At 55.1% G+C, this 26708-nt stretch overlaps 1 protein-coding gene across 2 annotated transcripts in view; it reads right to left on the bottom strand.

Annotated features, from left to right (window-relative positions):
- Positions 1 to 26708, bottom strand: part of FBLN2 (fibulin 2) — an 89843-nt gene that overhangs the window by 55944 nt on the left and 7191 nt on the right. For both annotated transcript variants that reach the window (XM_058725852.1, XM_058725853.1), the window contains exon 2: positions 4324 to 5664. In XM_058725852.1, coding sequence (XP_058581835.1) covers positions 4324 to 5605 — 1282 coding nt within the window. In that variant the 5' untranslated portion in view covers positions 5606 to 5664. The remainder of the gene's footprint in view (positions 1 to 4323; positions 5665 to 26708) is intronic.

Raw genomic sequence — 26708 nt, 5'->3', positions numbered from 1 at the left:
CACACGAGGCACTCAGAAATGACAGGGATGAAGACAAGAAGCAACGCAAGGGAACCCTGGATCCACCATTCCCTGCATGTGTGTCCGCAGACGAACTGCCTGATTCCTCTGCTGTGACCTAAGGGGGCGGCAGTGAGTATTAAAGGGGTTAATTATCACAGAGTTCTCACGACGGTGCTGGCACAAGTCACAAACACTACAAGGGGTGTGCAATTAATACAGTTATTTGAGTTTACAGTTTCTCTGTTAACCGGAATGTCAAAGCATCCAAGGACGCCTGCCCTGCAGAATCTGGTTACATGAGGGTCCTGAGTAAGGGGCCCTTTCCTGCCACGTGGTCTGGGGGCCCACAGGGGTTTGGCTGGAGCCTTTTCCCAGGAGGGGGAAACTCCGACTTCCTGAGGGCCACCCTGCCCCTTGGGGCCCAGAAGGGCAGTGGGGAGAAGTCCCTGGCTCCCTCCATCATGCCAGCCCAGTGGCAGAAGGGGAAGGCACTCTCACAAAGCCCCCTGAGTGACAACAGACATCAGACCCCTTCTCCCTGGCCCAGAGAGCCGGGCATGTGGCTTCCATTAGACCACATCTGGACATGCTCAGAGGCAGCCGGGATCCCTGGCACGGCTCCGCCTCAAAGACGAGACCCCCACCCCAGCAGGGCCTGGGGCAATGGCTGGAAACCTCCTTCTCCTGGCCCCAGGGCTGCCATGGCAACATGGCTGGGGGTCATTTCCGGCCCCACGGCCCGCCTCTCAGCCAGCCCCACTGGTGAGCAGGGCAAAGCTACCTCCCCAGCTTCTCCCCACTGAAGGCCCCTCCGTCACTTGGGATGCCCCAGTCCTCTCTCCCCACAGCAGCAGCCAGGGGCCTCTAACGTCCCCACTTCCCAAAGGATGCTCAGTCGGGCACCTGACCCCCACCCATGAGCTGTGTGTCCTCAGTTGCGGCCACGAAGAAATCTGTGTGTGTGCTTATCCATTTAATATCCATCTCCGCCATCAGACCTCGGAAGGGAACAGGCTGTGCCAGCCTTGTTCACTGGCACACCCCTGGCACAGACAGCGTGCTCCAAAAACATCTCTAGATTGGAGAAGAGAGGGGGGGAAGAACCATGGCTAACGGTTTTAACTACTCAGCAAGCGCTAAGCTCCATGCTGAGCACTGGGCACGCATCAGCTCCCTGAAACCTCAGGACATCCCCATGAAGCAGGGACTTTCCTGCTTACAGATGGAGAAAACGAGACCGGAAACGGCGAGCCGCCTGCCTAAGTTGTACAGGTAGTGGAGCAGAGTGCATGGATTGGTGGGTAACGGTGGGAACACTGGGTGAGACGAGGAGGAAAGACAGACGGGGTGGTGGGAGGCAGGCCAGTCCTTGTTTATCTGGCCAGGGCCAAGCTCCCCCAGCTCCCAGCGTCCCACACCTTCCTTTTCTTGCACACCAAAAAGTGCAGCCGCCTGTCCATGCCCTGATGACTATCCCTGGGCTTTCCATGTGCTGGGCCCTCTGCCAGGACAGCCCTCAGATGGGATAAGGGACACCCAATCGGGGCCCCTGCCCCCAAGCAGCCCTCCTCAAATGCCACACCCCAAAATCCATCTGAGAAAGCTCAGGGCAGAGAAAAAAAAAAAAAAAAAAAAAAAACTAGGGCTCCTCAGAACAAAGAAAGTCTCCAAGATTCCAAAGGCCCAGAACCACAGAGAGGCCTCTGGAGCAAGAGGCAGGGGTGGGGGCGGAGGCTACAACCCAAACACATTGCATGTACCCTGCTCCAGCCAGGCCTGCAAGCTCTCCCCGGCTACACATGTACTTCATTACAGCCCCCACCCCACCCCACCCCACCCCACCCCACACAGGCTCCCCACATCCTGCAGGCTCAGGGCTGGGTGAGGAGGAGCCCCCCTGAAGCCCACTGCCCTGGGTCTGGCCCACCAACTCCCCCTGTGGGACCTGGAGCCACTCCTCTCTGACCCGCACGTGCTCGGTGCTCAAGAAGAGCCCACCTCCCCGGCGTGTGGGAAGGATCCAGCCACGGCAACGGGGCCTGGCACCCGGGAGGTGCTCGGCAAGGGTAAGTTCTGCACCCCACTCGCCATGACCGGGCTGAAGGAGAGCCATCTGGCTGGGAAGACTGACTGCAGGTCAGGGGAAGCCTGCGGTGTCACCCCCTCGCCGCAGAGGCACAAGCTGTGCACAGTCTATGTCGGACCAGAGCCGCAGTACTTGAGAGCTGTGGGCAGCAGGGTGGGCGTCCAGGAATGCTGCAGAAATCCCAGATCCCTCTCCTCTCTCTCTCTCCCTCTCCCTCTCGCTCGAGAGGAAGAGAGACAGGGGGAGAGCGAGAGGGAGGCCCCCTCGGGCCCCCCGCTCCAAGAAACCTTCCCAGACACCACCCAGGCATCCCTCCCTCACAGCCCCCAGCCTACGGACATGGGCCATAGCGGTCCATTTCTGCCTCCCCAGGGCCCACCAGGGCCTGTTCACAGTGGATGCCTCAAGAAGGCTTATAAGGAACATTTACACAGAACACAATAGGGATTGAACGAGACGCAGACTCTCAGCTATGGGGAGGTATCTCTAGACCATCAGACACCCGCCTAGGGTACCCTCAGAGGTGAGCCAGGGAGCCAGGGAGGGGTGGTGGTGAGGGGATCAGACAAGGCATAAAGATTCAGGGAAAAACTTCCTGGAGGAGGTGCTGCCTGAGCTGGCTGGGAACAGTGTGAGCAAATGGGTGGAAGAGAGGGAATGTGTCAGTATAAGGTGCTTGTTGGATGGAAGGGGAGCTAGGGTGAGAGAGGGTGACAGGGGGTGGCCAGAAAGCCCCCACCCATTCCCTTTTATTCACCTTATGTTTACAGAGCACCAACAGTGTTGCAGGCCCTGCTGGAGGCCCTCAGGCATAGCAGAGGAGATGACAGATGCGGTCCCTTCACTTGTGGTACTAACATTCCACTAGGGGAGACAACATTAAAGAAACTATATACTATAATGCCAGGTATTTCTAGGAGAAATTCAAGCAGGGTAAGAGAAAGGTGGGGTGCTCTTTTAACTGGTCAGAGAAGGCCTCTCCGGGGAGGTGACCTTGAAAAGAGAGCTTACAAAAAGGAAGGAATGAGCCAGATGGACACCTGGGAGAACATTTCAAGAGGGGGGGAGCAAGTGCAAAGGCCCTGGGGCTAGAAGTTACCTGACAGGGGGTAGGAAGCCAGTGCAGAGTGGGTGAGGGGGAAAGACCCATAGGGACTGAGTGTTTAAGCCCCAGCCACAAATTCATATGTTAAAACCCTAATGGGGATGGTATATGGAGACGGATCCCTGGGGACATAATTAGGCCATGAGGGTAGAGCCCTCAGGATGGGATTAGTGCCTTTCTAAGAGATGCAAGAAAACGCGCCCCTTCTCCAGTGTATCTCAGGTGAGATATACCCTCATCGGCCAGGCAAGGACATAACGAGCAGACAGCCAGCTCCAAACCGGGAAGCAGGCTCTCACCAGACACCAGATCTGCCGGCACCTTGATCTCGGCCTTCCCAGCCTCCAGAACCGTGAGAAACAAATACTTGTTGTTTAAGCCCCCTCGTCTGTAGCATTTTTGCTAAGAGCAGCCAGAAGAGACTAAGACAAGGGTGACGGAGAGGTGGTCCAGGAGGTTACACTCCAGACTGTGCCGAGCCTGTGGCCCGAGAGCGAGTTGTGGCTTCTACTCTGAGTAGGTGGGAGCTAGAGCAGAGTGCTGAGCGGAGCAGGGACGAGAATGACAGGTGTGTAGACAGGACCCCTGGCCGAAAGGGGTGGCGACCTGGTGCCGGGTTCTCACAAGGGGCCCCAAGAGGCCACATCCCTTCTGCTGCCACCACTGGACGGAGAACACAGCCCTGCCCAGAGGCTACTGTCAGGGAGGATGTGAGCAATTAGCTGTGTCTGCAAAACTCCCCACTTCCTGCCAGGGCACCTGTGGACCCCACTGGGCCCCGCCTGTCCCTGAGCTAGAACCCTCCTCAGGGATCCTCCAGCCCTGATAAGGTATGCCTAAGAAGCCCTCAACCACAGCCCTAGCAGGCAGCCCAGCGCCTAAGGCAATGGGGACCTCACTCCTACCTACCCACCCCATCCCCAGGAGCAAAGCCAGGGAAGAAAGCTCCATCATGTTAGAGTCCCCGGCCCCGTAGTGTGGGGGCTGGGCTGGCTGCCTCTAGCCTGGCCCCACAGACTCAGCTTCCCCTGCCCCAGGCAAATGTGCAGGGACCTGGGGCACTGAAGGGGCCCTAAGGCTGCCCATCCCTGGGCTGAGTGCTCCTGGAGGAACTAGAAGAGAGTCTTACCTTCAGGGTTACCTCTGGGGACAGAATGGACAGAGTTGGGATCCGTGTCCTCCTCTGGCCGAGAATGGAGCAGGACCGGCGGCTGCCTGGGTGCTTCCTGGGTAGGTGGGACCCAGGCTGCCTCACGAGGAGATGTCGTCAGGATGGTGTGGGTACTGGGCTTCGTCGTGCCCTCGGGAGAGCTCGGTGTGGACTGCGTCAGAGGGACGCTGGCCGCGCTTGACATCAGAATGGGCCCGGCTCCCTCTTGCCCGGCACCGCGGGGAGTGACCTGGGCTTCCGGGATGAGGTTCTCTTCAGGCCCTGCCCTAGCCTCTGCCTTGTCCTCCTGGGCAGGGAGACCAGGCCCAGCTGGGCCTTCAGTGGGCTGGCCATCCAGCTCCCCGGGGCCACCTGCTGCTGGCTGCTCCCTGAAGGTCAGCTCCTCTGTCTGCCCCTGCCCTGCCCCGTGGCTGTCCTCCGTCACTCTCCTGGCTTTGGCTTGCACGGGGGCCGGAGGACCCAGGGCAGCAGCCGCCGTGGGCCTAGGGAGGGCGGCCGGCCAGGGGGTGGCCTGGATGGCGGAGGACGGCTGACTGCCACCTCCCAGAGCGGCTGGGCCCCCTGGGCCCGCCTGGAGCTCTCCCGCCAGGGCTGCTGCAGCTTCCGCCTCGGCCACCTCCTGGTCATAGCTGTAGGGGTCCTCATAGTGCCTCTCGGGGTCACCCTCCTCAGCATCCGAGAAGTTCCCGGTGGCAGCGGCACCTCCATGGCAACCAGGGAGCTGGTAGCAGATGAGCTCACCCCCGCCGTCGGGACAGTGGCAGGCCCGGCAGGGTGGGAGGTGGACCGTGTGGCCAGCAGCATACTTGCGACCGCCGTGGATGCAGCCCACCTGGCCGCACTGCGGGCAACTGTCGGCCACCAGCACGGCCTCGATGCAGTTGGGGGGCAGCTCCGGGCACAGCATGAACTGGCAGCTGATCTTGCCACCACCAGGTGGACAGGTGCACTCGGTGCTGCCGAAGTCCACGAAGTAGGACTGGCCGGCAGGCACCCGGCCACGCACAAAGCCCCCCTGCAGGCAGTCGTAGTACTGGTAGCCTTCACAGGCACAGCCCCGCTGCACACAGGTAGCACAGCAGGCGCCCGGCTCCAGGGCCTCCTCGATGCAGTTCTCCAGCGGCGGGCACTCAACACCCGTGCAGTCCTGCCTCGGGGCTGCCGTGCCGGCGCTCGGGCCCAGGGCCAAGGCCACGGCCAGGGCCAGCCAAGCTCCTGCGGGCTCCCAGAGCAGCACCATGGTCCCACGGCCAGTCCAGATGCCGCCTCAGGATGAACTGCGTCCTCTCCTGCGAGGCCCTGGGGGGAGCAGAAGGAACATCCGTCAGCACACAGGTGGACGGAGCCTCGGCCACCTTCACGCAGGCGTGTGCGCCCCTGGAACACGGCACACCACACACACGCTCCCGGTCGCGACTGCTCAGATGCACAGACGGGGGCATCCACAGTCGCTCAGGTGCCACAGGTGCTGACGTCCCGTCACCAACACGGCCCCAACTCAGGGCCGCTGACCCCCCTGCCCTCACCTGCCTTCTGACATATGCCTCCTGAGAGGGAGCCTCCTGCCCACAGTCACACACACACACACACACACACACACACACACACACACGACCACCCAAAAGATTTCTGTTCTGCAGCCATCCACCCAGTGGCTCGGGCTGCCAGCCAGAGGATGTGGTCAGACAGACGCTGAGCAGCAACAAGCCCCCCCCCCCCAGCCAGCCGAGCCACCCCACCCCGACTGCAGCCCTCAGACCCCAGGGCTCAGGAACACCCCCCAACAGACCTCCTTGGACTACAAGCTTAGCCACAGGAGAGGTTCCTGCCAATGTCCTCAGCTGCCTCAGCAAATGTCACCACCATTCCCAGAATTATCCCCGAAAATTCTGTCCTTCACACCACCCACCCCCACAAGACCTGTCCACTCGCCCCCAGAACAGCTCTCTACCCTCTGCCCTCTTCTCCTCATTTCCCTGGACCTCCCCCACCTCCAGCCTCACCTCCCATCTGCCCTAGGATATGCCCGTCACTCTCCCCGCCCTCCCCAACTCCACTCAGCCCTTTCTCTGTGAAGCCGTGTGACCTGAGAGCAGCTGACCCCAACACGCTGTGGCCCCAAGCCCTGTCGACGCTTCCCTGCTCCGGCAAGGGCAGATCTGCCATCCGGGTGGGAACCGCCCTGACCCTGCCCTCACTCCCAGACATGGGCTCCTTCTCCACCCACCGCAGCGACCTAAGCTATTGTTTGCAGTCACTTTGCTAAAACCGGCTGGCTTTCTAAAAACAGGAAGGGGAAGAAATACACAATAAAGTGACATCTCTAGTATTTTAAGTGTTTGTCATTGCAAACCTAAAAATATATAATAATAACTTCTTAGAAGTTTCTGATGGGAGGAGAGAGGAAGCAGAGAGCAGAGCCACCACTGTTTCTAGAAGACGCAGCCTCGTGCTGCCCGCCTCCTGGCTGCGCCCAGGCAGAGCGGGCGGGCGGGGCTGGAGTTCAAGGGTCAGGGGGACAGTGACAGCAACTCAGCAGCATCCAGCACGGCGGGACAAGAAGGTCTGCCTCTGCTGATCAGTCAACCAGAACTGGTGCTGGGTTATGGCTTCATAAGACGGCTTCATGGCCGTTCTGCCCGTGCAGACACTCTGGTGTGGGGAGGCAGGTAATAAACCCACAGCAATTTGGCAGATTACTGAATGCCTGGCAGTAAGAAGCACAATGGGGAAATAAATGACAGAAAGCAAGGAAATGTGACAGGAAGTCACTGGGCTGTGGGAAAGCCTATTTTAACAGGGGTGGTCAGGCAAGGCTTTTCCAAGGAAGTGCCATTTCAGCTGAGGCATGAATCAAAGGAGATGGCCATGTGAATATCTCTGGTGGTAAAGGCATATCTGTATGTCAGCTGGCCAAACAGCAAGCGCAAAGGGCCCGAGGCAGGACCAGCAGGGGGGAGATGAGGAACAGCAGAGGGCCACCATAGCTCGGCAAATGAGCAAGGATGAGTGTGGGAACAACAGTCAGATCAGGCAGTGCTTCTGGAAGCCTTGGATTGGAGTCTGGAACCATGTGATGGGACTCTTTACTTAAAGGAATTCATCTGGCTGCTGTGTTGAGAACAGGGGAGCTAGACAGGAGCAGAGAGACCAGGGAGAGGGCATGAGATAGCCAGGGTGGTAAGGGAGGGGAAGCAGGAGAGGATGATGGAAAGGGGAATTACTGAGAAGGTAGAACTGACAAGATTTGCTGATGGACTGGATGGGGTGTGACAGGAGAGGAGTCTGGGATGAGCCAAGGTTTTGGTCTGAGCTCCTGGAAGGATGGAGCTGTGGCTTCCTGAGGCAGAGAAAGCTGTCAAAGGAGGGCCTGGTGGGGGGGATGCAGCCCAGTTTGAGCCATGCCAAGTTTGAGAAGCCCAAGGAAAGCCCAAAAGATGGCAAAGACACCGACAGACATCCCCACCCTGACCCGAGCTGAGAAGCCATCTCAGAAGGCGGGTGGCTCCGTAACGTGCGACTAGGAATGGGCCACGGGAAGACCCGGGGCCTGTGATCCCCGCTGACCAGGGGCATGGCCCTCTACCTGGAGATGGTGGGGCACAAAGGCCCCAAAGCAGCCCTTGAGTCCACTGTCAACAGTGTCATTTAAGGAAGGAAATCTTCGCAGACCAAAACTAAAACCCTCTTCCCACCTCTACCCCAATCACACAAACAACACATCCCCCAGGGGCAAACATTCCCACCACCAGCTGGCAGGCTTCTCCCAGACCTTCTCCCAGAGGAACTTTGGTCCCAGCCAGCCCTGCCACACTCCACCCACCCCACCTCACTTTCTCCCACGAGCTGGTCCCCTAGTTCCTCTCGGCCCCCTGGGTGCCCTGGCCCTTGATCCCCCCAAGCGTCACATTCTGCCCACACCTAGGTGATTCCAGATCTTGGGTTCGCCCATCACTCCCACCCCAGGCCCAGGGGAACCATAAAGAACGTCAGGCCCTGACTTTGTGTTCTCATTTGCTGTGCAACCCTGAGCAAGGCCCTCGCTCTCTCTGAGCCATTTGTATATAGTGAAGAGGCTCCATCACACCTTAGGTCACAGCAGGGGGCCCACAGGTGCTGGTTAGCCGAAAGTGTGTTTTGTTTGTCCCACACAGTGGGTTTTCGGTTTTAAATTAGTTACTAGCATTTACAAATTAGAAATGTTCGTGTGAAAATTCAGGTGGGAAGGGAAGGGAAGGGAAGGGGAGGGAAGGGACGGGGGGGGGGGGTGGGGGTGGGGGGGAAGGAAATCCAGGTTTCTGACTCTTCCTGAAAACCACCAAGCCCTGGCCACCCTCAGATGTTACACAGGATATGAGCTCCTATAGTCTCCGTGGCCTCATCACTCACATACATGTGGTTGGGTGTGCTTGAATTCAAGGTCCCCCAAGGTCTGCCCCTAAACTGGAAACCTCACGGTCATTCTATGATCTCCAGCTGAGAGAATGGAAGCCTGGGGCCCTCTACACACTGCTCAGAGCCTCCTGGTGCCGTCTGAAGGTTGCGTGCCCACCTTTGAGAAGGGTCCACAGGTGAAAAGCTTTTCTCCGTTCAAGGATGGACCAAGCTGCTAGGGGAAGGGGTGAGCCCCCTGTCCCTGGAGATAGGCAAGCAGGGCTGGAAACATACAGGTGAGAAGTAGGAGGCCACAATCTCCACACTGCTGGTTCTCAGATTCAAACATGTCTCTCCTGGAGACTCCAGCTGCTGTTTTCCCACGGCCCCCACAGCAAGTGGCCCCCTTAATGTCTGGCTTCTGCCGACACCCCCTCCCTCCAATCTAAAAAGAAGAGCCACGAGAGGAGGGGCTGAGAAAGGGAGCCTGACCTCCCTGCAGGGGGGAGCCCCAGCAGCCAGACTGTGGTCACAAACAAAGAGCCTAGAGCCAGGCTGCCCAGTGCCTGCAGGCTGGGTCACACACTTCCAAGGTGGGAACTTATTAAGGGCCAGGGAAATGCAAAGCAAAACTCACAGATCAGACTGGCAAAGCTGGCAAGTGTTTGCACATTAGTAACAAGAAAATTGTTATTATTATAATGCTAGTTGGCCTAAGTGACCACTGGAGCAGACACCCTGGAGAGTGACCTACATGCCATCAGGCCCACGTGGGCACGCACTGCGGGCTTGCAGAGTTCTGCCGCCAGCAAACCATCCAAAGAAATCTGCAGCAGGTCCACAGGCCCACGGTCGTCACCGGGTATTCATCCCGTGGTTGGTGGGGATACCACAGCAGGTGCAGGCCACTGTGCCAGTTACCTGTCCCTAGATCCACTCCCCTACCCTTATCCACCCTGCTCTGCACCTGGGAGGCTGACCTCTTCAGACTGGAGGTTCCTGCATCCTTCAACAGCAGCCAGAGGGAAGGAGAGAGAGAGCGGGGAATCTATTCCCCATCTCCCTCCCTTCTTCCCTCCAGGGCAGGGGTTTGGTCACAACTCCAGTTGGGTGACCTTGCTGGGTTCTGAGAGCTGCCTCTCCCCTACCCCTGCAGGTCCTGGGGCTCCAAGGACTCCCCACCCACAGCCATGACTCCAAGAACTGCCCCAACCCTGCCCACACCTCTGTTCTAGGTCTCCTCATTAACCACTCCTCTGGTAAACCGTGTGAGCCCCACCCCCACCCCGTTTCCGGCTAGGACCCTGACAGACACACACCCACAAAGACCCTACAGAACTCTAAGTCAATGATTTGGTGTGCATGGAGCAACAAGGATGGACCTTAAAAACAGAACACTAAATGGAAAAGGTAAGAAAAAGCACAAGCCAGCCGGACACCGTTCATGCGGAGTAAAAATACACCCGCCCAAGGTAAAATACACCATTTGCAAAACGCAGGCAAACAGAAACGCACTGAGCAGAACTGGATGTCTGCCATAGTGGGGAAATGGAATGGCGTGGGGAGCAAAGATAATGGGAATAAACCAACCAATAAAATAAAAGCAGGACCCTGCAGAGACCAAGATAATAGTGTGTTATTATTGAGGAGTATAATTAACTTAACTATTAGTGCCTGAGGTCTAGCTGAATAAACAAAAAGAATCCCACGTCCTAACTGGGCCCGCTCTACAAGCAGAAACCCCACCAGCCTCAGGGAGGGTTCAGTGGGGGGGTCCTTCCTGCACCCAGCTCCAGGGTGGGGCACGGTCCCATGACCACACTCAGCCAAATCCACACAGCTTATCCCCTCTCCACTGTGACTGGTTGAGGGATGGGCCTGGGAACACCAATGAGACTCAGAACCCCAACTCCTCCCATAGGGGAATGGCAGTGGGGATGCAGGGCCGCCTGGATGAGGCCCGGCAGCTTCCACCTGGGTCTCTGAGGGCACTGGGCCACCAGGGAAGAGGTGTGACCACCCTGCCAGCGAGACCACATGAGCCCAAGATCCATCCCCCCTGGTCACAGCACTGGGCGTGTGAGTCCACTCTGGATGCTCCCCATCAGCCCAGAGGCCAGGTGAACACCACTAATGTCCCCAACTGATGCCATGTGGAGCTGAATAAAGGGCCAAGGCAGCCTGAATTCCTGAGCAAATTCCATGCTGCTGTTGTTGTTGCTTTCCTCTGCCAAGGGTCGGGGTCGCTGGTGATGCAGGGACAGGTAACCAGAACCACTGGGATCTAAGCAATGAAAAGCAGATGGTCCAGAGGGGGGACACCCCACGGGACAAATGCCCCCCGCCTGTTCGGCACATAGGAAAAGCAGAGAAACAGACCTGAGATAGAGCAGCCCAATTTGTGTGGGGTCCTGATCGGCCCCAGGTGTGAACTAACCACACGAGAAAGACATTCAGCTACTTGAGGGGTTGCAAGGACAGAGTAAGGAGCAGCCCATCATTCTGTGAGGTGTGATGGCTGGCACACGCTGGCATTTTTTAAAGATGAATACTTCACCTTTTTTATTAATACTTAATTTGGTCATTGTGTCTGTAATATGCCCTAATATATTTCAGCATGAACAAAGGTCAAAAGCAAAATGGCAAAATGTTCACAACCGTGAGATCTAGGTGATGGGTGTCTGGTATCCTTTCGGGTCTCTTCTGTTTCCGTTTGCCACTCTCTACAACGAAGAGCCACAGTGGATGTGTAGGGGGGACTGAAGGCCAGGAAGCCACCGACACTCACATCCGGGAGTGTGTCCCGCTCAGGGGGGGTGACGGGGTCGCAGTCACGGTCTGGGCTGCCACAGCTTCCGTCTTTGTTGATCAGACACCTGCTGTGGGTGGGGCCAGTGGGCATTCTGATGTAGCCTGGGTCAGGTTCTCAGGGGTGGGGGTGGGTGCACACTCAGGAAGGATCCCTTCCCAGGGAGCATCCCCCAAGATAGGTGGCTAAGCGCACTGTGTGGAGACATGCCTGCTCTCTCACCACCCCTCGCAGGGTTCCAGAGGCTGGCAGCATCAGGAAGGGAAGTCCCTGGCACAGCGGAGTCAGAGGTGCCCTGGGTGCTCGTCAAACCTCAGCTACCCTCCCTCACTCTGTCTGCAAGCTCCTCTCTCTGCTGCCCTCACTGCTGCTGCTCCCAAACTCAAACACACATCTCTGCAGCACCTCCTACAGCTCCCATCCACAGCAGGCCCAGATGAGAATGGTCTGGGCCGGCCAGGCCACCCTGGTGTCCCCCAGATGGCCCTGGGAGACACCGATTCATCGCCAGGGCCGTTATCAAAAGCGGGGTCTGGCTCTATACAGCGTCAAATCACAAGATAAGGAAATGCTTCCTTTCGCCCGTTCTCTGATCCTTCTGGTCTCGACAAGAGCAGGCTTGCCAAAGCCAGCAAATAAAAGCATGAGACATGCAGTCACAGTGGAACTTCAGATAAGCAACGCGTAATTGTTTAGCACAAGTATGTCTTGTCTATCTTATTCATCGTCTATCTGAAATTCCAATTTAACTGGGCATCCCACATTTTTACCAGGAAACCCCAGACAGAAAGAAAAGCCCAGGTTGGTGCTGGTATGGCTTCAAAACTTTTTAAATATTTACAGGGGGTTCTCTCTTTTTACACAAGAGACAGCTATATGAAAACAATGGGACTTTCAAGCACCTGGGGATGACAGAAGGGAAATAAACACACAAGACACTTGTAGACTCACCAGTTACAAACATGTGAGTCATCAGGACCACCTGGCCCTGCTCCTTCCAGAAGCCCGGCCCACACAGCTGCCCCCTGTGCACCCCCCCCCCCGCCCCCCACAAGTCCAGCCAGAGAGGGTCACAAACCAGCCGTCTGCTCACCGTCCACGTTCGGGGGCCCGTGTGTGCTTTTGAAATTAGTTGCTGATGTTATAACATTTCAGTGTCATTAATGTATAATGAACTTAATGATAACATTTAAAACCAGAACACTTTGGGGGAACCTGGGTGGCTCGGTTGGTTGAGCGTCTGACTCTTGGTTTCAGCTCAGGTCACGATCTCACAGTTGCAAGATTGAGCCCCATGTCAGGCTCTACACTGAGCGTGGAGCCTGCTTGGGATTCTCTGTCTGTCTGTCTGTCTGTCTCTCTCAAAATAAATAGGTAAACATTTAAAAAAAAAAATAAGACTTTGCACTGAAACTAGACCCCCAACTTTTCCAAGAAAACCAGAAGGTAGGACCTGACAGCAGGGTGTCTCTGGTCCACGGCAGGTCCACAGTCATTCCCCGTTGGCATCAGTGGATTCCCTGGTTCCTCTCTATCCCCTTGGACCCTCCTGGGCCTCGGGCTTCTCTTGTCCACACCCAAAGGATGGAGGCCCAGAGGAGGTGGGAATTCCTGCTCCCTCCTGCCCGGGGTCACCTCCTGAAAGTCCTGGTCTCCTGGGTTAGGACCCACCTCTTCTCTAAGTGGCAGACAGTGGGGATTTTGCCCCTTGCAAGGATCCCCCTACTGTCCAGATGGCATAGTAGGCCACAGTATGTCAATCCTAACAGATTCTGACAGCATCTCAGTCGTACAAGATATACAACCACAGCGGGGAATGTGGGAGTTACAAGCTGTCTTTCACGGAGACCCCCAGAAGCAGAGCCTGACAATGGGTTCTCATGCATGTGACTGAGTGGGGGACAACTCTTGGAAGAAAGGGAAGGGACAGAGGGGACAACACTGGGCAAAGATGTGCTACTGGCTAGAGTCAGGCACCAGCCTGGTCCCTGGGGAGCCTTGTAGTGCGACTTGCACCCCAGGGCTCATCCCACTCAGGGACCTCAGTCAGTCACTGGCCAAGGGCCACGGTAGGGCAAAGGGGGAAGGATAACTTGCCGGGCATGCAGTGGGAGGCAAGACCTGTGGGCCAAGGATGAGGATCTGGAGAAGGATGCAGGTGGGAGCCACTAGCAGCCAATACCTGGGGCAGCTGGGGGATGAGTGTGCCCCCAGGTGACAGGGACCAGACAGGGCACCAGCAATGGCCACAGCGTCTCACACACACACACACACATACACACACACACACACACACACACACGCACACACACCAGGCAGAGGCAGATAAAATAGTACAGTCCTACAAAGTGTCCCAACACCTACCTTTAATTTATAATTCGGTCTGAGATCACCCCAAGCTCAGAAAGGTGAGAAATAATGTACTGAAACAGCATTTGCATACCCACGTTCATTGCAGAATTATTCACAACAGCCGAACGGGAGAAGCAGGCCAGGTGTCCATCAACCGATGAGTGGATAAATAAAATATAGTCTCTATATACAATGGAATACTACTTGGCCTTAAAAAGGAAGTTTTGACACAAGTCACAACACGGATGAACATTGCACTAAGTGAAATAAGCAGGCACGACGGGATAAATACTGTATGATCCCACTTATATGAGGTCCCTGGTGTCATCAAGCTCACAGAGACTTAAAGTAGAATGGTGGCTGTCAGGAGCTGGGGATGGGGGAGGTGGGGAACTGTCCAACGGGGACAGAGTTTCAGTTTGAGAGACACAAGTCCAGGAGATGTGATGTTTGCACAGCAGCGTGGATGTACTTAATGCCACCAAACTGCACAGTTAAAAAATGGCTAAGATGGTCCATTTTATGGTATGTGTATTTTACTACAGTAAGAAGCAAAAACGCACACACTGTGGGCCCGGAAGTGAGTTATTAGAGAGCACAGAAAGGCAAAGAAAGAAGGATTGCACTGAAGGCCCAACAGGAAACCAGGGCTGTTCCTGAGACCTCCCCTTGATAGTAAGCTTCCTGGCAGCCAAGGCCAGAAGGGAAATCAAAGGATGATCCAATGCTCCTTGTCTGATCAGAGGAAGTCATCTAGTTCATCGAGAAAAATAAACTTGTTCTTGGCACAAAATATTAGCGGGGATTTTAGCTGCTGGCTAGGTTCATATTCAACGATCACTTCCTCAGTGCCAACACAATGCCAAACCCTGGCCCCAGAGTTTCCAGGGAAGGTCAGATCACCAGTAAAAGGTGGCATGGGGGTTTGAACCCAGGTCTGTCCAGCTAAGGGAATACAGCCAGAGTCCTTTAGCTTGTAGATATTTATCACACACTTGTTACCTCCCAGCTCCTATTATAGGTACCGGGATGTGGCAGAAAACAAAACCAGCAAATGGGGCCAATGTCCTGGTGGAGGGAAAAGACAAGGAACAAATAAATAAGAAGATAATATGGGCATTGTTTAGAACAGGGACTGGGACCCTTCTTTGGCAAGAGTGGTCAGAGTAACCACATGTAAGAGGCGACATCTCAGCTGAGACTGGCCTGGCAAAAATGTGGTGGCCATGCAAAGATCTGGGAAATGGCATCTCAGCAGAGGTAACAGTATGTGCAAAGGCCTTGAGGCAGGAACCAGCCTGACACACTGTGGCTGATATGCAAGGAACAAAGAAGAGAGCAGGATATGGCGAGGTGAGCAGCAAGAGGAGAAAAGGTGGAGGAAGCGATGTGAAACTGAAAAAAGAGAGAAGCTCTGAAGAGGAGGTCCACCAGTCCCCCAGGTGCAGTGCCCCCCAGAGACCTCAGCGAAGCATCTAGTGCATTTAGCAGACACTGTTCCAACAGGGTGGTGGGGACCAGCACTGCGTCCAGCACACTGAGAATTCAAGAGGGAACTGCAGACATCCTTTTCAAGGAGCCTCAGGAAGATTCCAGTCTATAAGGTCCAAAACCAGGTAAAATCTGAACAACATCATACAGGGAATGCAAATATAGGAGGCAGAACTGAAAAGCCAAGCTAGAATGGTCACCATAAAAGTCTGGTGGGGGGGTACCTGGTCAGGGGAGGGAGACAGGGAAGGGCCAGAGGAGCTCCTGGGGGTGGGCGGGGGTCCTCTCAATTCACCCAGGTAGTGGTTACACGAGGGTTTGTTCAAAGGTACGCTGACTTTTATGTACTTTCTTTGTATGTGTGCTTTTTTACAATAAAAGAGTTTTTTTAAAGAAAAGAAAAAAGGGCCAATTATAGTAGCCCAGGAAAAGAAAACAAGAGCGAGAGAGGGTGTTGGCAGAGACATGGGAAGGAGGGGAAGGGGGGTGTGAAAAACAGTCACAAATTACCAAAAGAAAAGTGATCACGTTTGGCTTCCGTCTTTGCAGTCTTATTTTCCTTCATTTCCTTGTGGGCAAAAGTCTTTATAATTGCTGGCGTCCTTTGCAAGAAGACAGGGCTGGCCGTGAGGAGAAGGGTTACAGGGCTAAGGGTTTGTCCGGGAGGTGGGGGTCTGGGAGAGCCTCAGTGGGAGTGTGCCAGCGGACAGCCAGGCAAGGCTGAAGGCACAGGTCAGTGGCCTGAAATCCCCAAGGAGGTGGGAGGAGCTGGGGACAGCGTGCAGGGGGACACCGCATCTCTGAGCTGGGTGCAGAGTGCTGAGGAACATCAGGGCCCCGGGGGGGGCCATAGAGAGGGGCAGGGAGCCTTGTGTCCTCACATGCTCACTGGCCCTTGGGGATAGCCAAAGGGGTGAGCTCATGAAAACACTGTGAAAAATCATCCTTCAAATAGAACAGCCAGGGTAGTTTCCCCTCCCTACCCTCTCCTCCCTTTAAAAAAAAGAAAAAAAAGGAAATGAATAAAAAGCTCCTTACAGGCTGAGCGAGAGCTGACCCTGTGTATATAATCATTAATCTCATTACCAACATAAGCAGGTGAAAAATTACAAAGATGAATGTCCGTGACTTATAATCAACCTTTGAGGAAAGAAAATGTTGCTTTTGGCACCGGGAGGGAGCTGCTATTTTCCTTCCCCACAAGTCACAACTCTGGAAAGAGGAAATGCTCCCAGAGAGGAGCGATGAGAAATGGGCCTGCCCACAGCCACGCTGAACTCACTGCTCTCCCCACCTGGCGTCCAACGCCCTCCACCCGGCCCCAGACGGATGGGCAGTGTCACACCCTTGACCTCTCCCTCTCTCCGGGAGATCCAGGCATCTTCCACCCAGCCCGCCCTGTCCCACCCTCAGGAGGCTTTTCGTCAGATCTCACACCCCTGCTCAACATCCTGAATGGTTCCCTTGGAGAACCCAGGAAAAGCTATGCATAATACACCACCCTCCACCAATGAAAGGGAAAATGTGAGCAAAGCTTGGTAGTGGACAGGGGGTGGTTTCTGACCATCCCATTGTATATTTACCTGCCTTCCAAGAGCAGCCTGGGGGCTTCATTCTGGCATCCATACCCCACCCCCACCCCCCCACCCCCGTCCCCCACTATCAGGGTTTCCTATTCCTGTCACGACATGCGGAATTCAGACCCGGACACCAGGCCAGCACGAGCCCAAGAGACCCAATACAGGTGAGATTTGGGGCAAGTGGTCTCTCTCTTTCCCACTGGACTGGACATGAAGTGATTTAATGTCCAGGATCCCTGAAGCCATCTCATCCTCAGGTGGAGGATGGCACCAACACCCAAACAAGAAAAACGCAAGAGGTGGGGAAAACAGAAACAGTGATAGCTGTCGAGAACCTGGACCCAGCCACGCCTAATTGAAACACTGACAGGAACCCAGCGTGTTAAACTAACCGGGACCAGGTTTTCTGTCACTTGCAATTGAGAGTCTTAACAGAAAAACGGGAAAATACCAAAAACTGCTGTGTATCATTTTAGGCATCTCACAGACCCCTGGTTGAAGACCCCTGGCCCAGGAATAAAGTGAAAACCCCTAAGGGTGGCATTCAAAGTCCATCACCATCTAGCTCCACCTATCTTCCAAGCCCATTTCCCTCTGCTGTCTTCCATTCACCCAATTCTTGATAAACTGGAAACTCTGGTTCCCAACCCCTCATCTTTGCTTATATCGCTGCCCCAGACCAGGGTGCCCTCTGTTATGAATCTCTGAAGACTAAAATCCCAGCTCCTACTTTAAGGCTAAGCCTTGTAGATAGATGGACAAGTGGATGGCTGGGTAGGTGGGTAGGTGGATGGGTGGATGGATGGATGGATGGATGGATGGGTGGATGGATGGATGGATGGGTGGGTGGATGGATGGGTAGGTGGGTGGATGGATGGGTAGGTGGGTGGATGGATGGGTGGGTGGATGGATGGGTGGGTGGGTGGGTGGGTGGGTGGATGGATGGGTGGGTGGGTGGGTGGATGGATGGGTGGGTGGGTGGGTGGGTAGATGGATGGATGGGTGGGTGGGTGGATGGATGGATGGATGGATGGATGGATGGATGGATGGATGGATGGGTTGATGGGTTGATGGGTGGATGGATGGATGGATGGGTTGATGGGTGGATGGATGGATGGGTGATGAGTGGCTGATGAGTGGGTAGCAGGTGGAAGATGGATGGATAAGAAGGTGGATTAGTGGGTGGGTAAGTGAAATGGTATGTAGATAGAGAGTTGATGAAGAGATGGGTGGGTGAACAGACCGATGGTGGACAGATCATGATACATGGGTGGGTGAATGGATGGCACACAGAGGACAGACGGAGGGGAAGGTGGGCTAATGGGTGGGTGTATCAGCATGGGAATGAATGGCTGAGGCACGACTCGATGACCAGGCAGGCAATGGATCAGTGGACAAGTGGAGGCATGAATGGTAGGTGGGTACACAGGTGGTCGGGCAGCAGACAGGTAAGTTCTCCCGATGCTCAATCAGTGCTCTTCCCAGACCCCCCAGAAAACCCTAGAACAAGGCCAAAGGCTCTCCTATAGGCCAGCATCTCAGACAATTCTTGGCCACGGTGAATAGCTCGGAAGCATAGGCCTCAGCGTCACATTGGCCTACATTCACAGCCTAGCTGAGCAGATTCCCACTGTGTGACCACAGACCAGAAGCTGAGCCTCATTTTCCCCATCTGTTAAATGAGAAGCATCATGCTCTCCCTACAGGGTGCTGTGTGCTAAAATAAAGAATTATGTGCAGAGTCTAGCCCTAGGCATGGCATAGTCAGAGCTGACAATAATTTCCATCCTATTAAAATAAAATTGTTCCAGGGCCTAGAAAAAGAAAAGGGGTGGCCTTCTCTCATTTTGTAAGACTAGGAAAATCCTGATACCAAAACCAGACGTGGATACTATAAGAAGAGAGAAGTATAGGCCAGTTTCACTTATGAATCTAGCTGCCAAGTCCTAAATAAAATACCAGAAAATTGAATCCAGCAGCATATTATGGGGATAATAATATATTGTGCCCAAACAGCGTTACCTCAGGAATGCAAGGGTAGTTCAATATTAAAAAATCAATGCAGTTCAATAAAAGAAAAATCCTAAAGGATCATCTCACTAGATGCTGGGGAAAAAAATTCAATAAAATTTGACATTTTGCGATTAAAAGCTCTGAGACTAGTCAGCTCCTTCTGGTAAAAAGGACCACCTGCCAGGCTCCTATGGAAATGGATTCACCCATCCCCCACTCCCAGAAAATAAACTGGCCTTGGGGGAATGTAGTGCTTTTCCCAAAGGAACACAGAGGTGGGATTTTAGGCACTGTGGCAGGCCAGTGGGAGAGAATACACGAGGATGTGTGCATGTATACGTATGCATGCACACACACACACACACACACACACACCCCACATGTGCTGGGCCATCCTCCCCTTCTCCAGCCCCAGGCAGTGGGTCACTGCTCCCCAAGGCTCCTGACCATTCCCTTCTCCTTACCTTTGCCCCTTCCCCTTGGCCCAGACCACGCTGTCTCTTCAACACCCCAGGGACTTGCTTCCTGCTCCCTGCCACATCCTTGGCCCCCCACCTTGTTCAGAGCTCCAACAGAGCCCATCCGGTCCTACATCACTTCTCTAGCCCCAGTGTAGACAGCCCTACTGACATCACCACACGCTGTCCTGGACAGGCTCATTCTGCCATCAACTGCATTTCAGAGATCCTATCCCCCACCTAACCAGATGGAATGCCAAGACTGGAAGCTTCCTTACCCATACTTAGGAGCTGACATCTTACACTGATGTGTCCACCTGCTGGTCTCCCCAACTGGACTGTGATTCTGAGGCAGGAATCCTGCCCTCCTGCTCAGCCTTGACCCAGGGTCTAGGCCACAGCAGGTGCTCAAAAGGCTTTGGGTGGGTGGGTAGATTAATTAGTGTGTATGGCCCCAGAAAAGGACTGACAGAAGACACAGGATGACTTATAAACGTGAGTGTTCCCAACACTCATCCCAGAAGGGTCTTTTTTTTTTTTAGTGTTTATTTATTTTAGAGAGAGAGAGAGAGGGAGAGAAGGAGTGGATGAATCAGGGAGGGGCAGAGAGAGAGGGAGACACAGAATATGAAGCAGGCTGCAGGCTCTGAGCTGTCAGCACAGAGCCTGACAGGGGGCTCGAACTCACCATCCGTGAGATCATGACCTGAGCCGAAGTCGGACGCTCAACTCACTGAGCCACCCAGGCGCTCCCCCTCAAGAAGGGTTTTTGAAATTGGCAAAAACTTGCCTGAGGTCACCTGGAGAGTCATAGCCCAAGCTGGGAGCCCCACACCATAACCGCAGGTGTGCACCCACCCTTTATACATAAGTCCTTTTCTCATGTGTGCTCTTTGAGCCTCATGACTCCATGAAAGGCAGGGGTGGAGTGTAAAGGGACAGGCAGAAAGAGACGAGACAGAAAGGCAGACAGAGAGCAGCAAAGACCAAAAGCCAAGCAGACACACAGACAAGACACAGACAGACAGGAGGAGGAGATGATGGAGACAAGCAGGCAGGGCCGGCCCACAGCAGCCCCAGGCTCCCTTGGCTGCCGCGGCATCTGGAAGGAGGCACCAGCCGGCGAAACTCTGTGACTCCCTCCGGCCTTTGCTGTGCCCAGCGCCCCTATTTATTCGCTCGGCCCCGAAATTCAGGAATTTCTCAGGGCTGCCAGTGGGGCGGCAGTGTGCAGCAAATGGTGGGTTCTGGCCCAGGCTGTGGCATAACCGTTGGGCCCCCTGGTGCCATCAGCCGCCCCGCCACAGCACAGACAGACAGCAAGCAGGACTGAGCTCTGGACTCGCCCAGGCTGCTGGGCCACTCCAGTGTGTGACCCTCTGAGAAGCCATCTGCACATGGGCCCAATCAAAGCAGCCTCTCAGCAACACGGGCAGTGGGGGATGGGGGGTAGGGAAGGGACTCAAGGAGATGATGTAGAGACCCTAGCACTGTGCCTGGCAAACAACAGGCACTCAATACATGCTCAATATTTTTAAAAATTACTGTTCCCAGCTACTCTAAATCTGTCACACCTCCTCAGATCTGCCCGTTTCCTCGGTTCCCTCTGCCAGGCACATCCTTCTTCCTCTTAGCAAACTCCTATTCATCCCATCCCCTCACCATCCCCTCCTCTGAGAAAGCTTTCCTCAGAGTTCACAGGTGCTTCTTTTGACCCCCCCTGCACTCTGTACGTGGAGTGCCGGAATCTTCACAGGGTTCACGGACAAGAAGGATGTGAACAAGAGGGTTAGACCAAACCCTCGGAGAGTAACGGACTCTGCCCACATCCTCGCCACGGGGTGAGTGTGGTTGGGTTGGAGGCCAAGACCCCACAGCCCCAACCCCCTCTCTCAACTCCCTATTTAATGAAGGTCTAGCCCACACGGGCCCCTCAAGTAAGACAGGAATGGGGAAAGAAAGTGTAGGCCATTTATACAGAGCAATCCAGTGATGCTGTGGGGATTCCCGCCCTTGTCTCCTGGCAAGAGAACCCCAATTTCCCTCTGGGGAGCCGTCCTCTCTCGGGCTACGTGGACCACATGATCCCAGAGCTGCCAGGCCACCTGACTGCCACATGGCTGAGCCTGCCTGAGAATAACACAGCATGGAGGATGAAGACACAGTCCTAAGGGCATCTTTAGAGCCCCTGGATACAGCCAAGCCTGAAACTACACCCTGTACTTTTCATTCCATGACTTTTCTTTTTTAAGTTTATTTATTTTGGGAGACAGCAAGCATAATAAGCGTGGGAGAGGCAGAGAGAGAGAGAAAGAGAGAAAATCAGAAGCAGGCCCCACACTGTCAGCATGGAACCCAACCTGGAGCTCAATCTCATAAACTGTGAGATCACGACCTGAGCTGAAATCAAGAATCAGACGCTTAACTGACTGAGCCACCCAGGTGTCCCCATTCCATGACTTTTTTGTTTATGTGATACTTTCTAAACTCACCTATGATCAAAATAATCCTGACACTTATGATGAGAAAGTCAGACTAGCAACCGTGTTGTCTGCTGCTGACATGACTCCAAGAATGTTTGTTTCTGGAATTAGTAAACTTGGTCCCTGCCATAGGCCCCTCTGGCACTGGCAGTCTGCTCCACTCAGGGCCCGTTCTCAGGGACCGTCTGGAGACAGCCCAGAGAGCCATGTCAATATCACGACCCCACTGCTGGCCACAGCCCATTGGCCAGGGGTGGAAGTTTCGCCCAAGCTAGGCCAATCAGGGCTCTTCCCCGGGACTCTGAACTGGAACTAAAGGAACATACGGACCATCCGGTGGAAGAGACTGTGAGCCAGGAGGCCTCCAAGCGAGGGCAGGCACGTTTCAGTCAACTGGAGAGAATCAACCAGGCGCACAGAGAAAAGCAGAGACAAAACGAAGTTGGGGTGTCAGGCAGGCTTGGCGGCATCGGGGTCCCTAGCTGCAGCCTTCTGGGGCCAGTAGGTCCCTAGTCTTTCCTGACGATGCAGCGGAGCCCTCTGCTCCTCCTGAGAGGCCTCAAGCGAACTCCACATGGAGGAGAAATCCCTCACCCCACAACACATAGGCCCCCTCGGAAGCCGGGAACAGGGGAAACCATCCTGAGGGACAGAGCCCAGGGCGTGGCGGGGCCACCGTGCCTTACGCTCAGGCCCTACCACCCCCGTGAGACCCCCGAGGTCTGGAACCGAGGGAGGGTCACTGCTCCCAGCCCATGCACAGGAAGCCACAGCCATTCTAAGAGAGCACACCTGGGTCAGGCATGTCTTGCCTTGGGGTCACAGTGGGACATTTCAGGCACAGGCAACTGACATCACCATATCCTCTCCACGGCCAGCACTCCAGTAAACTAGTCTGTCTCCCTCGTCAGGGGGTAAGGTCAGCCACTCCGTTCAAGAAAACAAGTTGAAGGGGTGAGGGGAGTAGGGCAGGACTTTCCCTCACGCCAGGGCACGTGGCTAACTAAGGGCTCACCGGCCATTACTGTGCGTGTTACTGGCATTACCCATGAGAAGGAACGTTAATGGCATCCGCTCACTGCACTTCACAGCCTGAGAGGCACTTTGCTGCCTAGGCAGGCCTAAATTCCCCATGTCACCCAAAGACTGGGCCCAGACTCACCTCACCAGGTACCATCAACCTCTTTCCTCAGCGCTGGAGCCCTGGCCCTAAGGCCCCAGCCCCTTACCCCCTTGGCATGGACCCTGGGCCACCCGACGCCTCAGGGAAGGCTCCCCGCCCCCCACCCCCCCCCCCCCCCGCCCCACCCCGGCCTGAGAACCAGGGACTTGGTCTCAGAGAAGACATCCCTGCTGGAGGGACTGCAGCCTCCTCTCACGGCCCTGCTCAGCAGGAAACATGCCAACAAGCGCCCAGAAAGTGGGAGGGGGGTCCCCAGCAGACGGGAGGTGCGGCATGACCAGCTAGAGGGGTCTGTCCAAGTGGGGCTACAGAAGACCGTGCAGGGTGAGGTCAGATCTCAGGCACAAAGCAGGGGTCACGGAGGCCTGGGGACAGTAATTATCCCCCTCCTCATTCTCTTTCACAGAGAACATCTCCCTGACACTAGCCAACCTTCCTCTGTACCAAGAAAGGGCGGGTCCCACAGCCGCAGGCTGAGGCAGGGAACAGAAGCAGCTATAGGACCCGAAGTCCTGCTCGGAGGCTGTTACCTGCATTTTCATGGGTATTGCTGATTTAGGGCAAGTCTGATTTTTTTGTCTACTGTTGTGACAAAAGATCTCCTTTTAAATAAATTTAACAGGGGAAGGATTTTTAAAAAGATACTATGGGGCACCTGGGTGGCTCAGTCAGTTAAGCGTCTGACTTCAGCTCAGGCCATGATCTCACAGTTGATGGGCTTGAGCCCCTTCATCAGGCTCTGTGCTGACAGCTCAGAGCCTGGGGCCTGCTTCGGATTCTGTGTTTCCCTCTCTCTCTGCCCCTCCCCTGCTCACACTCTGTCTGTCTCTCTCTCAAAAATAAATAAATATTTTTTTTTAAATTAAAAATAAAGAATAAAAATATACTATGTATAACATCAAGGCACAGGAGGTTGGGAGATAGGGCAGAAAATGTGCTAGTATTATGCTAATTATCCCCTTATCAGAAGAGGAAGCTGATACCCACTGGCTTTTTCCCCAAGAAAGGACACAAGGCCCCCTACGGGGCCTGTCTTCATCAGCCCCTGTAATCAGACAACAGCAGCCAGAGACCCTGGGGTGCCGATGGTCAGACAACATTTGAAGGGATCCGCTCTGAGGACATGCCAGGGGAGCAGATAAGGGACACTGAGATGCTCAGCCAGCACCAAACCACCACGAGGACGGCTAATCTCTCAGCTCCCGAGGATCAGGAAGGCTGACTCGGAAACCACAGTGAAGAGCTGTGGCCGTGTGTGTGTGTGTGTGTGTGTGTGTGCACATGTGTATGCGCACATGCCTGCGGGGGGGTCAAGGAAGGTACAGTGTGTCTGTGCCTTTGAGGAGTTGGCACAGGTCAAGCTCACCCATGCCTTGACCCCTTGTGCTGCCCTGGTCCTCCGAGATCCTGTCCCACTGTGCCTGTCCCATGCATTCCCAGCCGGCTGTGCTCTCCTGCTCAGACTCCTTCCCTGGTCCCTAGGACTCAGGCTACAGACTCTTTGGGGGCTGGGGAGGTGTTCTCAGGGTCCTGAGAGTTCTCTACCACAGTATTTTTAATGTTGTATTTTCATTGTGAGGAGACAGGAGAAGAACAGAATTTTCTGGGTCACCTAGAGCTCACTTAGGGACCGAAGACACAGCTGGGAATTCAGGGCCAGGATGGGAGACCCAGGCTGAGGAAAGAGCTCTGGGAGGCTCATCAAGGCCTGGTGTGTCCTGGGGGCACCTGAGTGGCTCAGTCGGTTAAGTGTCTGACTCTTAAAATTTGTTTTAATGTTCATTTATTTTTGAGAGAGAGAGCCACAGAGTGAGAGTGGGGGAGGGACAGCGAGAGTGGGAGACACGGAATCCGAAGCAGGTTCCAGGCCCTGAGCTGTCAGCACAGAGCCTGACGCGGGGCTTGAACTCACAGGCCTCGAGATCATGACCTGAGCCGAAGTTGGATGCTTAACCGACTGAGCCACCCAGGCACCCCAAAGTGACTGACTCTTGATTTCGGCTCAGGTCATGATCTCACGGTTCATGAGTTCAAACCCTGTGTTGGGCTCTGTGCTGAAAGCATGGAGCCTGCTTGGGATTCTCTCCCTCCCTCTCTCTCTCTCTCTGAAAAATAAATAAACATTAAAAAAAATAATAATAACTGATGTGTCCTGACCACAAGGCCAAGGGCTGGCCCCTACGCAGACCATGGCATCTCAGTGATCAGAATACAGAGACACAAGACAGGAGAATGGGGTCATGGCACTCAAAGAGCCTAGCTAGCACGCATCAGAGAAGCACTGTGTACCTACCAAGAGCCGTGCTTGGGGCTTTCCACATGTCCTGCAATCTGCACACTCAGGCTACTAGGCAGGCCACGACCACCAGGCCCACTTCACAGATGGAGAAGCTGAGGCTGGGAGACACGGCCCTCATTATCCAGGGTCATGGGACGTGTGCCAGCACCCTCCTTGCTTCCCTGGCCTGGCAAAGCCCTCACCCCACCGTCACTCCACACATCAGGCCCTCTTCCCACATTTCAGGCCGCTCCTGGGCATCAAACAGCAGAGCTGGGATGAGGAAACTGAAACCCTAGGAGGTGAGATTAAAGGCCCAGGAGGTCAGGGTCTGCCTGAAGGCAAGAAGCCTCCGGTGGTGGCCGCGGCCGCAGGCGGCCGTCCCACTCCCCAGGAGCAAGGGTGTGCACTGCCCCTGCCCCCCACCCTCTGGGCCCGGCCAAGTCTCCCAGCCCCGGGCGGGCAGGCGGCCCACTTCCTCATGAGCACTGTGACCCGGGTGGGGTCACTCTGGCCTACAACGCAGCATCCCCCCCCACCAGAAAAGCTAGGCTCCCCACCCTCAAGGAAGGAAATAACCTTTCCCCAAACCAGCACTTTCTTTGCAACAATCTCCATATATGAGAAGACAGAGGCATTTTTGCAGTGTTTCCAAATTCCAATAACCGTGAGGACAATGGTGCAAAATGACGCATGACCTGACCTGAGAGGGGCCCCGGGAAGGGACCCGACCGGAGCAGGAGAACGAGCAGTGCGTGCCAGCCGTGCCTGTAATGAAAGGGCAGCCCATCCGGAGCAGGACCCAGAGGCGGACAGACCTGGCTCCCGCTCAGTTCCTCCTCCCCACTTGCCGTGTGACTACAGGCAGGCATGCCCCTCTCTGAGCCTCAGTTTCCCTGCCCTGTCACTCTCACAGGACTTCCACCCACCATTTTACCCCCTCCGGTCCCACCCTCGTGCTTGGGCTGCCAGAGGGACCGTCTAATGCTTTGGCCACGTCCATCCTCTTCTAAGAAATGCCCCACGGCTGCCCAGCTCCAGTTCACAGACCAGGATGTGAGGTGCTCCATTGTCGGAGTCTAGTCCATCAGCACACCCTTACTTCCCACCTGCCCTTCTCCAAGACACGCTGGGTTTTCTCCTGTCCTTGTCTCTTTCTCACCCTTTTACCTTCACATCACAGTGCCTGTATCACCTCCTCCAGGAAGCCCTCCCTGACCACTGCCAGACTCAGCTAGGTGCCTCTCTGGCTCTCATGACCTCTAGGCTGTCCTTCGGGACAGCCCTGACTGAAGCATGTCAGAACTGCCTGTGTGCATCCC

The sequence above is a fragment of the Neofelis nebulosa genome, chromosome 4 (assembly GCF_028018385.1).
Source record: "Neofelis nebulosa isolate mNeoNeb1 chromosome 4, mNeoNeb1.pri, whole genome shotgun sequence".
Lineage (NCBI taxonomy): Eukaryota > Metazoa > Chordata > Mammalia > Carnivora > Felidae > Neofelis > Neofelis nebulosa.
The sequence above is the reverse complement of the archived record's forward strand: the minus strand, read 5'-3'. Positions and strand labels throughout refer to the sequence as shown.